Raw genomic sequence first — 15,953 nt, 5'->3', positions numbered from 1 at the left:
TTCAAAGGAGTCATCGAAAAAAATCATTTTTCTAATTTCCATTTTTTGTTTTTTTTCTTTCACATTTCAAAAACAATAAAAATGAACCCGTCGTTTAAATAGAAAACTTACCCACCTATGTCTACGTCAACATGTTCCTACGGTCAATTTCAAAAATCGATGATTACAAAATGGTGAGTGGGTTTCGTATCAAAAAAAAAAACTATTAAACTAAAATCCCTTCCTTCTTTTTTTTCTTAAATTACAAATAAAATTACTAACCAATAACTTTTTATCAACACTTCCATAAAAAGTGCGATACTCTACGTCTCCCCCAACTTCACACGTGTCTGCGTCTAATGAGAGCAACAAAAACAATGTTTACACTAATTTACGCTGTGATCATTGCGCTTTTTTCGCGTTACACCCTTCAACGTTGAGTTTCAATGTCTGCTACTAACCAATACAGGATTAATTCCAAATGCCGCCTATTTTCCCAACCCACAATCACTACGGCCAATGGGTCGGTCACAAGCTATTACCAACTAAAAATATTCTGTATCAGCTACTATATATTTTTGGGGTTAACAAAAGAATACAACGAAGTCAGTGTAAAATACGCTAAAGCGAGCTTTGTGTCCTTTGTACTTCCTTTGATTTTTTCCTTCCTATCCTAATATATTTTTTAATTTTTTTTCTCTCTCTTCAAAATCGGTATTCTACAACATGCGTTTGAATGTGTAAACTATTATATATGAAGGAGCTCTTGTGTGCTTGTATAAATTAAATAATAATCCAAATTTAATTTGAAAAAAAAAAACACAAATCGAGCGGCCAACTACCTGGTGAACCATATTCCAACATATTTTTGGCAACCAAGCAAACATTCTCATTAACAAATAGTGAGTGTCCCATCAGTTTTTGGCACTTTTAGGGAAATGTGTTACAAAGTTTCGGTTGGTGATCCGTCAGATATACACTCTCAATATTTGACAAAATCAGTTATCAAAGTTGGAGCAAAATCGGATTATCCTTTCTCTTTCTGCGCAAAAAATATATATTTTGAAATTTTCGACCTTTTATGGGGGAGGTACCAAAAGGAGTGGACCAATATTGTCCATCTTATCACCAGACCATGGGTTAATATAAATATTAAGATGTGTGAAATTTGAAGACAATCGGACTCTTACATCACATTTTATGAGAGTTTTAATTATTCACAATTTTGAATATTTGTGGGGGAGGTACTTGTCCATTTTCACACCTGACCTAGCACTGGTGCAAATATTAGGATTTGCATAGTTGGAGCAAAATTGGATTGTCCTTTCTCTTTCTGTGCAAGAAATATATTTTTTGAAAAATTCGACCTTTTGTGGGGGAGGTACCAGAAGGAGTGGACCGATATTAACCTTCTCCGAACCCGATCTAAGTTTGACAAAAATATTAGGATGTACCCAGTTTGGATCAAATCGGATACTCCCTTCGAGAGTTATCGTGCCCACCAGCCAGACAGGCTTACGGATGGACGGACGGACATCGCTAGATCGACTCCAAATGTTCAGAAACGGATTTGGCCCAAAGAGACCTAGGGTCTAAAACCGTTATTTCGACTAGGCATGTTTTGACCGTATCAAATTGTATATACCCTCTGTAGCCATATGGCTGAGGGTATAATAAAGGATGGAGGAATAAAAACTAATAAAATAAAACATTGAGTTCAGCAGGGCCAAACTTTTTATACCCTCAACATTGGGTAAAGAAAACAATAAGTTTTATTGAATGAAAGCAAAAAATTCGGAAATAGCATCAAATTTTATAATAAGTTTAAATTTAATCGAATTTGTCACCTTTGGCACGAATGATGGCCTTCAAACGCCCAATGAAACGGTAACACGCTGCCTGAATGGTGCTCTGTAGTATTTTGGCCCATTCACGGCGAAGCGCTTACTTGAGGTGATCGACACTTTGGTATTTTTTAGTGCCAAACTTGTTTTCCAAAATACTCCAGAGTTCTGGTGGCCAACCGAAGGTGCACATTTCCTGCTGACCTCTTCGGCAAGTAAACAGGATCATTTTGTTTGTTTACAAACTGCTGGTCAATGAAGGTTTTTTCATCGGAGAAAACTAAATTCGAAAGTTCACCTCTTTCGGCCAAGCGAAGCAACTCTTTAGCTCTTTTGAATCTATTTTCTTTCGGTTGCGGTGTAAGTTTTTGCACTTTTTGGAATTTCGATGGCTTTGCTCCGAGGTCATTTTTCAATATTTGCCGAATGGAATATTACGATATGTTCAGCTCACGAGCCATTATTCGGCCACTGCGACGCGGGTTTCGATCAAGTCGCTTCTTTACTTTTCGAACCATTTCTGCTGATGTGCTGTTCTTCCGTCCACTTCCTTGACGTCGAGCTACGCTACCAGTATCACGGTAACGAGCGATGCTACGAGATACAAAATATTTATTCACATTTAAATGCTGGAGTGCTCTAGCGATAGCCACTTGTTGTTTTCCAGCCAAATATAAAGAAATCACACTATCACGCTTGAATTCCATCACGAATAACTTTTTTCTGGAAAGTTCTCACCAAAATACTTTTGTACGCTTGTAAACAATATAATGAACTGTCACTGGAATAATTTTAACAGCTGTCGGACGAGTGACTTAGAAATGACAGCAGTCTGAAGTTGGTTGCAGTTTTTTCATCTCATATGGAGTGTATATTATTTTTTTTTAAATCAAGGAAGAGTTCAAACGGTATGTGAAAAGAAGCAAAATTTGCATGGAGTTATCTTTTGTCTGCAGTCAGGTCAACTTCGAAGATGAGCTATATCGGTCAACCTTATCCTTCACAGACAGAAAGATGAACGCACATGGCTATATCGACTCAAAATTTCCCCAATTATTTTATTTTTAGAGACCCAAGTTCAAAAAAGTTTTCCTTTCATATCGGTATAAACAGATCTAATAGATAAATCTATCTAATCGATAAATCGATTTAATAAAACTAATACATTAAACTGTTTAAAAAATAAAAAAAGGTTAGAGTTCAATTTCTTGCAGGGCCCTTTAACGCATGTTGTGGAATACTCGTATCCAAATTTTCGTTACAAACATAAATTTTGATTGTTTTCCATTGTCTTCAATTGTGTCACAAAAATAAATATCATGAAATACATTTCATATAAATGTTCTAATACTACGGTGTAATTTGTTTAAATTTTTTATTATTTTTGTAAACATATAGAATTAACTATCATACCTATATAAATATTGTCTATATGCCACATACATATCTACATATATTTTATAAACAAAAAACTATGTAAATCTGTTTTCGAATCTAATCAACATTTTATGCAATTGGATTATGATGACAACGAAAGAAAAAAACACGAAAACATTGATTAAAATGGAAAATATATTTGGAATCGTTGGATAAACAAATGTTCATGCAAAAATGTAAATGAAAAAGATTACACACAAATGTGTTTTGCAATTAATTAAACGATAAATTAAATGTAGAATTTTTCTATGGTGATTTAAAAATACATTTTCCTTTTTATCAAAAATTTCATTTCTGTGTAAATTATTGAAAGTTGAAAAGACATTTCAAATCATTTGCCACAAATTTTGAAATGTCTTTCCAACACACACACACAATTTATCTAATCGTCGTCTATATGCTAGTGTACCTAAATTCTATACTTCATACTATTCTATATGTCTGTCTATATGGATCGCTTATCCAATATAAATTCAGTGTTTCATATCAATTATGGTTTCAGTTCTCTTCTTCTCCCAATTCCTTTCCAACTCCCTCCAACTAACTCTCGCTCTGCCTCTCTCTCTCTCTCTCTCTGTCTCACACTTGCCCTCGTCCTATTTCTGTCTGTATTTTTGTCTATAAAATTTGAATTTTCGTTAACTGTCTGTGAAAACAAATCTGTTTGGCTCGTTTGAATAACTAAACGGCAATCATGTTCTTTGTTTTAAATTATTCGTTTCGACTTCCGTTTCCTTTCGTTTTTCATTTTTCCATCTATGTTAATCATGGATATTCACACAAAATTTTGAAAATGTTTTTTTTTTTACTTTTTTCCTAAATTGTTTTTCATTTTTAATTTCACTGGCTTTGCTTTTATCACCCATTATTTGTGTTTTCAGTTTTCAATGTACAGATTTGATTTTCCAAGTCAGGGGTTTATTGTCATCCATCATATCATCATAAACAGAATCAGTGTCACACTGTTTATATATATTGAAATCGATGAGTGAGATGTGTAAAACTTGATTTTTTTTCTAAAATAAATATAAAAATTAAAATATAAAAAAAATATTTCAAGTCTATCATACATTCCCTCACCATTTTCAAATTATAAACGAAGTGTCCTTTTCCATTGTCATGACGTTTTTTTGTTGTATTCAATTTATTTATGTTTTACGTTTTCTATTGGATAAGTTTAGATATGTAAAGGGGTTAAATACAAATCTTTTTACGTTACGAATAAGTTAGGTTAAGGAAAAATATTGTGTGTCCCGCGAATACGTTTTTGCAGCATGCCAAAACCAATGCGTCGTGATACCTTGATCCAACGCGCACTTTTTTATGTCACAAAATTTCCATTATCGCTAATGGAATGATGTTTTTTTTTTTTTTTAATGAAAAATAGTTTTTGTGTATTTTGTGAAATGCTAGAAAGAATTAAAAAATAATTATGAGTTGTTGTCACTGCTTAAGCGTACTTTACACAATTATTCTTATATCTAATGAAAAGTCTATACAATATAAATTTAGAATATACCATTGAAGGCGATGTATGTGATAAAGACAAATAATTATTTTGATATAAAATTTATAGAATAAAAGCAAAAGGTATTTGTATTAGGAGGAATATTTATTTTGTGCAGTGTTATGGAAGGATCCATAGCTCGACAACTTCTGAATTACCACTCATAGATTTTTATATAATTTCCATAAGAGCCGAAAAGTATGCAAATTTTTGTTAAATTCGTCCAAATGCCAAGAATCTGATGTTTTTTGCTCGCTGGGGCAACAAACTGTCGATTTACCGGAAATACCGATTGAAAAATTAGACTAAAACTTCGGAAATACCTTAAATGGTATGGAACTTATATATGAATGATATAAAAAATCAGGCATGATTTTTAGTAGCAAAATTTTTACAAAAAAAAAATCCCTCTAAATCATTCTTTTCGAAAACTAAAGTGATTTCCACAGAGGTATAGACAGAAGAACGGACAACAACATAGGATCTTATCCTGATCATGAGCATATGCCCTCCCCAGTACGGTGGAGTGTAGAAACACAATATGAAATGGAAATCAGAGGCACTTTTACAAGACCATATACTTTTTATAAAATTCTGCATAATCAAATCGAATTCCATCTTTGAAGTCTTTTATGCAGGCTGGGCTGGAAAAAATTTCAACGTGCAAGATCAAAAGATCTCGGTGGCCAATTGTGTTTACCTTGCAGAGAAATAACACTATCCAGCGACTTAACGACAAAAAGCAATGTTTTCGTTGTTTGTGTGACGCTCGAGGTGGAAAAGGACATTCCCATTCTCAAGATGACTTTTTGGCAGAATTTCTGATCATCAGCAAAGACACGACGAAGTTGATGATCGACTTCAGCCTTGTGGTTTATTCTACACGGCCAAAATGGGCCTCATAGGTTTTCGTTACTTTGAACAAACTTTGGAATCGATCTACCCATGACAGTCTGATCATTTCTCTATTTGTCATTCTGCCTAAGGGCAAGGTAACTCTCGAACTAAGTATCCGATTTCGTCACAAATTGATACATCGTAATATCTGTACCAAACTTTGGTCAAGTTCGGAGATGTCCAATATCGATTCATTTCTTCTGGTAAATCCTAAAGCCTATTCTCGGCGAAGCGCTTGCTTGAGGTGATCGACACTTTGGTATTTTTTAGTGTCAACTTTGCTTTCAAAATACTCCTGAAACAATAGTCCAACGGATTGGTATACGGAGATTTTGGTGGTCGTTGTGCGCTGGACATGAGGCGAGGAACCTCATTTTGTAACCAAAATTTGGTGGCGTTTTATGGCGGTCCACAACCTCACCATGGCCGGCGCTTGAGTTCTGGTGACCACGCGGGTTTCGATCAAGTCGCTTCTTTAATTTTCGAACCATTTCTGCTGATGTTGCTGTTTTCTTCCGTCCACTTTCTTGACGTCGGGCTAAGCTACCAGTATCACGGTACCGAGCGATGGTACGAGACACAAAATATTTATTCACATTTAAATGCTGGAGTGCTCTATCGATAGCCACTTGTACCTTTCCAGCCAAATATAAAGAGATCACACTACCACGCTTGAATTCCATCACGAATAACTTTTTTCTGGAAAATTCTCACCAAAATGCTTTTGTACACTTGCAAACAATATAATGAGCTGTCACTAGAATAATTTGAACAGCTGTCGTACGAGTGGCTTAGAAATGGCAGTAGTCTGATGTTGGTTGGGCTCGCTAAAGCGGCGAATAATTTAAAGGTAGTATTTCTTATTGGTCGTAGTACATGATGCACCACATCGTTGCAGTCGAAGAAAAATAGTATCCAAAACACTCATATATGACGAACTGGACATTTCCATCGGAATGATGTGGCTTTAGCAATTTTTTTACAAAGAACTGAATACAAGTCTTTAACGTATTTTTTCAATACAAAAAAAGTCGGAGAGTGTCCCAAAAAAGATCTAACACTAAGATGCGATACAACAGTCCAGCCCTTCTTGCACATCTTCCACAAAAGGGCCATTTTTTGTCAGAATATGCGAAATTATTTCTCGGCGATTTTTATGATATGAAAACAACAAGATTTGATTTTCAGACAAACTTTACAAGAAGTGGTTTTGTCTAAGGCTGTGTTATCTTTAGTCGCAGCCAGGGTCTACTTAAGTAAAAAACACGAGTGTTGGATTAGTCAATTCTTTATAATCTCCTCGTGTTGCTTTGGTGATGCAGTATAAGTTTTCAGTAAGTGGTTTATTCGTCTCAGCTGGCAGGATTTCTACGGGAATCATCGTCGGCTAGATGAGAGCAATAGATGGGACAATGTTGAATATGTCGGCTCATTGGTTATTGGATGATAATGATCGCTCGTTATGATGTCGCATCCACGGTTTAACACCAGCACTTCAAAAATTTCAAACAACCATAAGTCTGAACTACTAATCCGGGTTGTCATAAAGTGAATGAGAATTATTTCTCACAACTCGGAAATAATTAATAATGAACTACAATAACTTTCACCAATAAGACTGGCAATCGTTGCATACTTTTTGGCTCCTAGGAAATGAATGAATCGACGGAACGAAACTTTGGTAGCGCAAATTTATTTTACGAAAGTCGAAAGTCGTCGATAAATCTTTTTTATTAAAAAAAAAAATATATATTTTTCTCAATGTTTTAATAGAAACTAATCAGGAAATATAGGTGAATTTAAAAACCCTCTAAAGACTATTTTACACATAATGTTATGGTCATATGTAAAGTGGCTTTTCGAATTTTTAAAGGCAGACTTTTAATTGCTCCTAATAATTTCCAGAACTAAAGGAATAATATTTTAATACCAAATGTATACTACATTTCTATGTTATGTATGTATACCATAAAACATTTTTTGCTCAAAAATTGTTGGGACATCCTAAAAGTATGCTTGGGAAATGCTTAAGTTGAATGTGAAAAAGTCACTTTACATATGACTTTAATTCATGTGTAAACTACCCTTAATATACAAATTTCTAAAGGACATTTTTCACATCGTGTTAGGGTCATAAGTAAAGTGATTTCTTCACATTTTATAATTAACATTTTTGTAGCAGACTTTTAAGCACACCCAAAAATTTTTAAACTAAAACGACTTTATAAAATATATAGTGTACTATGATATATAAAATAATTATATTTATATTACACTTGTACTATGAGTATGTTAATGTATAATTTACCACAAAGCCTTTCCTTCTGCTAACAAATTGTAAAAACCCCTAAAAGTATGTTATAAAATTGCTAAACATACATTAAGAAAATGTAGCTTTACATATAACTAACACTTTGTGTATACAAGCCATAAGAAGGGGTTCGGATTTTTTTTCACAAGATAGCATTAAAACTCCTGTGAATTTTGTAAATTTCTCAAATAATCTGTCACCAGTTTCTGTGCAACAACAAACTGCTGTAAAAAAACAACCAAAAATTCAATATCTTCAACACCAAGTCACCACGAAATCATTCATTGTTGTTCAGTTTATTAAATCAAAAAACATGAAACTAAAATTAATATTTTATTTATGTTTGTCCAAGTCTGTTCTGTTGATGTTCTTCTGTTAATATTTGTAAAAAAGTTATTTTCTTTTTTCAAAATAATTTAAAAATAAAATATTTGATGAAAAAAAAAAACAGAATACAAAATGCTTACCACACAGGCCCAGCAGGCCAATGACAACAGCAGCTAACAAAGGTCGACCAAAAAAATTGCCAACACAATACCAGTAAAAAACTTTATTTTTAACTCCCGAATTTGTAATTTAAAAACAAACAATGCAATTTTTACCCAAAAAAGAAAAGAGAAAAAAGAACACGAATAACAAAAAAAAAAACGTGTATTAAAGAACAAATTTTTTAACACCAGCAAAGCTAATTTTTAGCAGAACCAATGTAAATTTAAGCTTTATTTGTAAGTCCTTTTTATGAATAGCAAATCTTAAGCAGAAATACCACCACCAAAAACAACAGCAACAAGTGAAACAGAAACAGTTTAGGAGCACCAAAATCATCCACTTAATTTAAGTTTTAATGTTTTTCTTCGTTTTTTATTTTCTCAGTTATTTATTTTTTGCTTTTATTGTACTTAAGCTAATTTTTTTTCTAATATTTTATTTCGGTGTATGTCTGTTTTATATATTTAATTTTTTTAATAATTTAAAAATGTAATAAAAAAACTAACGAAACAAAAAACATGCCACTCAAATGAAATTTAACTATTTTGCAAATTTTCACAAATGGACTGAACAAGTCACCCAAAACCAGTCGCCCGCCCGATCGGTTCACCATCATCTCTAACACAAGTTCAAAATAACGCTTTCGATTTCAGTTCGAATTCTATACATCCACAAAGGTATAGAAATATATTGTCTCACATCACGAAGAGTACCTTCGTCCCAAAAACAAATGAAGTACTCAAATGAAGTTCATAATTTCATTAATTTTAAAATATTTAACTTAATTTCGTTGGTTGTGTTTTTTTATACTCTTTGTTTTATAACAATTTTTTTGGAGGTACACATACTTCCAGTGATAATTTTCATTTAAATTTTTATTGTCATTTGATTTTATAATTTTGTTACTTTTTCTGATTTTGATTTGTTTATTGAGCATGATATCCGTTTCTGTCTCTCTCCCCTCTCTCTCTCTCATTTTTGGCTTGTTCCTCCAATGATAATAATAATAATTAAGTGATTGGTGTCAAATGCATATTATACAAACGTTTCTCTCAACAAGGATATTTGTTTATGTAATTTTGTTCCTTTTTCAGTTTTATTGATATTTTATGTTTAATTTTAGGTGTTTGTATAATGGGCAGTACATGAAAAAACAAAAAAGAATAAATTAAAATTGAATATTTCTTCTTTTTCAAGAGAACATATTTTTCTATCTTTACTGCATTTAATCAAATATGGCATTTCTATTATCGTATCCTTTCCGAACTCATTCGCTATTTGGTCAATTTTGTATTTTTCGAATAAAATGATGCTAAAAACTCAACTTGGCGTTATAGCGTATTCAGAAAAATAAAATGTATTTTAAAATTCTCCAATGAAATGTAGCTTAGGGTTATTTTAAGCTTGCGTAGTATCCAACACACTTTTAGTTTGTCCTCTAATCAGCCATCCTTTGACATTTTGCAACGGGTTTTTTGTTCGAAATATTTCGAATTTTATTGACATTTTCTAAGAGGACTTTCCGATACTATTGATGTATATTTCTCGACTAACTAACGTTGTACTATTCTTAATGTTTTGGAATTGCATATTGGCAAGTAGTGTGCTCGGGAAAGTGTGTGGATTATTCAACCTAATTTTCGAAAAGTTTTCTTTAAGTTGGAAAGAAATCCACACTAAGTATTATGCTTAAACTATAAATAGTATTTGTATTATATTTATCTGCATATATCGATATTCATCTGCAGAACGATTTCGAATCTATCGATCTCTGCTCCCGCACCATTTGTAGTGGAGACTTTGACCTGTTGTTGGAAGTTCAATGCTTGGTATTTATCTCTTATCAACTTTACTTGATAATCAATACAATGAAAACTCATGGTTACACGTGTACGTTGTCCAAAACGGTGCCCAATTCCTAAGATGAACTGAATCACATTTTGCCGTTTAGAATAACATTTTGTCATTTTTCCGCCAAATTTTATACCAACAAAAAGTCTTCGGTTTGTTAGCAGATTTTGAACTCGTTGGGAATCTTGATTTACTACGGCTTCTGAATTTCCTAAAGGGACCAATCTGCGTAAAAATTGTAAATTATTTCCACTGTAATGTATCTAAACGAGTAACTGAAGAAAGGAAACTTACCTTGTGGGCTATTTATTCTAATTTTTCTACACCTTCACTAACGTAAAAAATTGTTTTCGTTTGCGAAGTCGTTGAATTAAAGCCTGGTGCTCAATGCCATTTTAGACCTTAATCCTGAGAAAATAGTTATCAATAGTTACCCAAATTTCACACAATTGTTCGGAAGGCTTCTTGTTCGCAAGTCTAATATTAGTGAAAGATTTTCCTCCGAATCGGCGTAACTTCAAGTTAGTTTTCAATTAAAAATATTTTAGATGTTTCAACAGGATGGTCAATTGTGATATCTCCTACCTTCTCCATCATATTGTTCTCTATTAATGTGAAGTCGAAGGGGATTTTTTAATGATGCGTAACTCCAGACCTATAGAAGTTCGATTAAAGTTACTTAAACCAGACCAGCAGATCGCAATGCCAACATAATGTAGCGTTTATGGCCTCTCACGAAACTTCCATTAATGAGCCTGCAACGCTCGTAACTATCTGGAATTCCTTTCAGTTCTTGACAGTTCCGTTTATTTCAAGTCAAAGCCAAGGCCTATATAAGGTCTGGCAATAAGAGGACTGTTGACAACAATTTTGAGTCTCTTTGGATTTCATTTCACAATATGTTTTTTGACAGAAAAATTTATTGTCATATGGGCTACATAAGCCATGTTTCACGTGATGGATTATTTCCAATGACAAATGGAAGTGGATACATTATTTGGTAGTCTTTTTATAAAAAGAAATGCAATGCGATGTTAATAGATAGCACAATTTAAATATGTCTTGATCGAACAAAAGTGCCATCATTCCACCAATTCATGCTGGACATGGAAAAGTCGCGCCGACATGTCACAAAAAGGGTATTATCGCGCTTTATCCTGTACAAAATTCCTAAATTTTTCACATTCAACATCTTGTTTGAAAGGCCATACATTTTGTACTGAACTGTCTATCTCATTCCTTCTCTTTAGTCAAACGAGGAAACTCGTTTTTTTTACAACCTTCCAAATTTTTCCAGATTTTCCATGGGCCGTAGTAAGTTCAATGCTCTCTGACATTTTTTTTTCGGTCGTTGCCATGGTACAATTCAATATTGAAAATATTTTGAGACATGTTCCTGTTACTATATTTAATTTGCCCCCTTTCAAATGGGTATTATGGTGTTGGAAATCTTCAGGAAAGATTTCAATTTTGATCACCTTCTGTAGTTGATAGCACAGTTTCTCATTCCTTTGTTTTAATTACCTGAATCTCTGCACAAAGAGTTAGTTCATACAATGTTTATTTTCTATTCTGACGTAAGATAGGGATTTCTATACAGTCTTTCCTTTTTGTTGTTCTTGTCTTGATTTCCATCAAGCAAAAAAGGAGGAAAGCTCCATTTGATTTTCAAAGGGTTTGCAACACTCTCATCTTTAAGATATGTGAACTTGTTTCAGTGTGACTCAGTCGTTCATTATATTTTTTAGATTTATGGTTCGTCTATCCTATAAAAACAAGTAAGGAAAGGTCAAAAGTCGGGCGGGGCCGTTTATATGATACCCTACACCACTAGGCGTATTTAGTAGAGCTCACGTAACAAAAACGTTTATATTGGGAATTTATGTGAAGCAGATCATACCAACTATGGACCTTATTTCAATGCGTATCATGGCTTTAGAGTAGTAACAATTTGGGAACTATATCCAACTCTGAATCGATTTTCAACAAATTTAATGCATGATATGACTTCGATAAGGATTATATTAAAAAATATTTATTGGAGCAATAGATATACCGGACCGAGTTTCGCCAAATTATAAAATTCGGTTGATTATAAAGACAGTAAAGAAAATCCTATAATACCCTACCCTAATTTAGTAGAGCTCCACATAACAATTAAAAGTTGTAATGGAAGAATTCAATAACACGCCATGATTATAATTATAATTTAAAGTTCAAAGGACTAAATATGCAGAAGCATTTGTATATTTTAAATTCGGACTTGTATTGCACATTTGGCCCAAAAATTAATATGGAATCATACAGGGTTGCCCATATTCGACGGACCTTTGGGCCGGACGGACTTTTGACCCCAAGGCATTCCAATCGACGAGGCTTGTCCGCAGGCAACATTCTTTGCGTCAATTGAATTTTTTACGGGAACAAACGCAAATCAATGCGAATAATCCGTTGTAAAGTGGACCGAGCCATGCCCAACTGCTAAGAACGGCGTTTTTGGGATGTTCTTGGGGACCTCTCAACACTGGCTCGTACGGCAGCGATATTCTCGGCCGATCGCCTCTTTGGATTAGAAAAAGCCTTACCAGTCGAAAATTTTTCGTATAAATGCTTAATGGTGTTCTTAGAAGGCGCACTTCTCACATTTTTTAATGTTTTAAAAGCACGTTGAGTTTTCTGACTTCTACTGTTGAATGTAAATTTCAACTATTTCAGAGCGCTCGCGTGGCGTGTATTGTTTCACGGTAAAAATCAAATGCAGTATGTCATTAAGCGATGTGACATCTCTGTCAAAAGTTATGGCGTTGCCAGATGGGTCCGTCGAATATGGACAACCCTGTATAATGAGTTTGTCCGAAACTAGTTCAGTTGTTCCTTTCAATGATTCGTTCAATTGTATATTTTGATCTCAAATTTCGTAAAAAGTTGGTCAGTGTTTATCAGAAGATATTTTGATTGCTGATTATTCAACAAAAATGGGCGATTTAAAGTCGCTCGATTTAGTGAATTGTTAGATGGAACTAGATCATTCGGGAACTACACAACATTATTGTGAACCTCTCCTCACAAGTTATGCTCGTACCATGATTTCAATCACAATAAGTGTTTTGACAACTCGGTAAAATTATCAGATCGTGTCATTTCTTTTAGTACCTTCCTTGGAAACTGAATCAAAATTTAATAGCTGCTTTTGTATTTTCTTATTAAAAATAATTTCAATTTGAAACCATGTTAAAATTGTTCATAATACTGTCCAATATACAAACATATATATATTTTTTTGCATTATTTAATTTTGTTTCATTTAATATTTATTTAAAAATAGGCTATTTGTTCAATGTTGTTATTAATTTATTGCGGTTTTTTTGGTTCGGTTTAACCACATTTTTTGTGTTAATTAAAATGGAAAAATTTAATTACGTTTAAAACAAAAAACCAATAAACGAACGACTATATTATACATTCGATAATTATTGATTTTCAATTATTGCTTGAAATATGAAAACCAAAAACAAAAAAAAAAAAATAAAACAAAACTCAGTAATAATAACAACAATAATAAAACACCTATTATATAAACCAACAACAACTACAACGAACTAAATATTTATATGCATAATAAGGACATTCAAAAAAAGGATGTATCTCTGTGTGAATGTCAAGCCATTTGGGTTTTTTCATTCAAAGACCTTCAGACCGAGATAGATTTATGGCATGGATGTCCTTATTATTACATTTAATTAAATTTTTATGTAACTATAAATCTTATTAAAATACATTCTGCTGACGCATGTAAAGTTAACAGTTGAATATAAGTGTATTACCAATTATTAAATTATATTTTTAGCTGTAGATAAGCTTAAGAATTTTGTAAAATTTATTTTAAATGTTTTTTTTTGCAACTGTGTGTGAGTGGAGTTATTTATATATATTTCTGTGAATGCCTGTATATTAATCGACTGTTTTATGCTGCAAGCCACAGTAAAATGTTTGAAATTGCTTTGCTTGACCGCCTGCCTGTCTGCCTGCCTTGCCTTTCTTATTCTTTTTTTTTGTTTCTTTCTATTTTCTCCCTTAACTTTTATTGCTATTTCTTGTTTCTCTGACATGCTCTTTACTCCATTTTACTCTATCGCTTCTTGCTTCTTTAATTTTACGATTTAAATGAAATGCCTTAAACTTGAATTAAAACGAAACAAAAAACCAAAAACCGTATTACGAAGTAATAATTAAACCAAAAATAAAACCCCATTAAACAAGTTGTTGCCATGCGCTTTGGAATGCTCGATAACATATCAGTAAACCAAGAAATCCCCCCCGAATCAGAATCAGATCAAATTCTAATCAGACACAAACTCAAAAAACCTCCTCGCCACGTAAACCACAAAATTCTCAAATTCGAAATCATTGCTAGAATTGCCAATGCAACCCCTGCCTCTCTCTCTCTCTCTCTCTCTCTCTCCATATTGGGCCTCAAATCTGCATCAAACAATCAATCAATCAATCGGTACTGAATCTCGCCAACATTGTTCTTTGAAATTAGTAGCTCAGGACCCAAAATTGCTTATTACCACCAACCACCAACAAAATCTGAATCAGGTTGAAAACCATCTTTCGCCAAAAATTATCCCCGCCAAAAACCAACAAAAATTTGGAAATCTGGATCCCTTCTCATGCTTATCAGGTCACCACTACTAACAAGCAAAATCGAAACAATCAAACGAAATTGACACCCCCCTCTTAGCTCTCCCTCTCCCCTTTAATACTAATAGAAACGCATCTAACCTCTTATGATATATATACATATTTTTAATAGATTTATATATTATTTTGTTTAAAAACAAAAACATATTTATAAACGCAATATATTAATGACAACTTATGTATTTTTTGTATCCATCCCCCATTGTCCTCCCAAAAAAAAAAAACAAACTCAACTCAAATTCAAATCGCCCGCCCATCGCCATTTTATATCACCACCAAAAAAAAATTAAATCAAAATAAAAAAAAATAAATCACCAACGTTCACACGACCACCAACCAAAACAACTACCAAAAAAAAAAAAAAATTCCACCACCTTCACCACCAACAACAACAACGCCATACAGGAATACAGTGTACAGCTAACATTCCGTGAACAATGGACAGATGAACGTTTAAAATTTGATGATATACAAGGTTTGTATTAATTTAAGACAAGTTTACACTATGCGATTGAATCGTACGGTTTTCCAGTGATCCACTGAAATCACTTGAAATGTCTCTCACACCCAAAAGAAAAAAAAAAAAAAACATTAACCCACAAAGCCACGCCTATACACCACGCTCTCACCCTAGCCGACACACCCGGGGCACACACTTGATATCCAAAGAAAAAAATTACAACAAAACAGAAAAGAAAGAAAACACCTACATAGATGTCTGTTCTACTCTATTATAAATAGTATATTTGTATATCCGAGCTATCAGCTTGATTTCGCAAAATCTTAAACTCTTTTTTGTCACATGTAAATATTGTATGTACGAAACTGTGAAAATATCTCCATTTTTTAACGATATCCTGAAATGAGAATTTTTTTGTAAAGGGTGGGTCGGTGTACCATATATTTCGATTCCTTTATATATGTATGTGTTTTC

At 33.2% G+C, this 15,953-nt stretch overlaps 1 protein-coding gene across 24 annotated transcripts in view; it reads left to right on the top strand.

The window, feature by feature from the left end:
• Positions 1 to 15,953, top strand: part of LOC101887288 (glutamate-gated chloride channel) — a 174,367-nt gene that overhangs the window by 120,982 nt on the left and 37,432 nt on the right. For 13 of the 24 annotated variants that reach the window (XM_059122755.1, XM_059122747.1, XM_059122745.1 and 10 more), the window contains exon 6: positions 15,425 to 15,494. The exons of 1 other annotated variant lie outside the window; for it this stretch is intronic. In XM_059122755.1, the coding sequence (XP_058978738.1) occupies positions 15,425 to 15,494 (70 nt within the window). Of the gene's footprint in view, positions 1 to 102; positions 174 to 15,424; positions 15,495 to 15,953 lie in introns of all 24 variants that reach the window. 10 more of the 24 variants (XM_059122736.1, XM_059122753.1, XM_059122750.1 and 7 more) reach the window with 1 other exon arrangement.

The sequence above is a fragment of the Musca domestica genome, unplaced genomic scaffold (assembly GCF_030504385.1).
Source record: "Musca domestica strain aabys unplaced genomic scaffold, Musca_domestica.polishedcontigs.V.1.1 21, whole genome shotgun sequence".
NCBI lineage: Eukaryota > Metazoa > Arthropoda > Insecta > Diptera > Muscidae > Musca > Musca domestica.
This window is presented reverse-complemented; position numbering and strand designations above follow the sequence as displayed.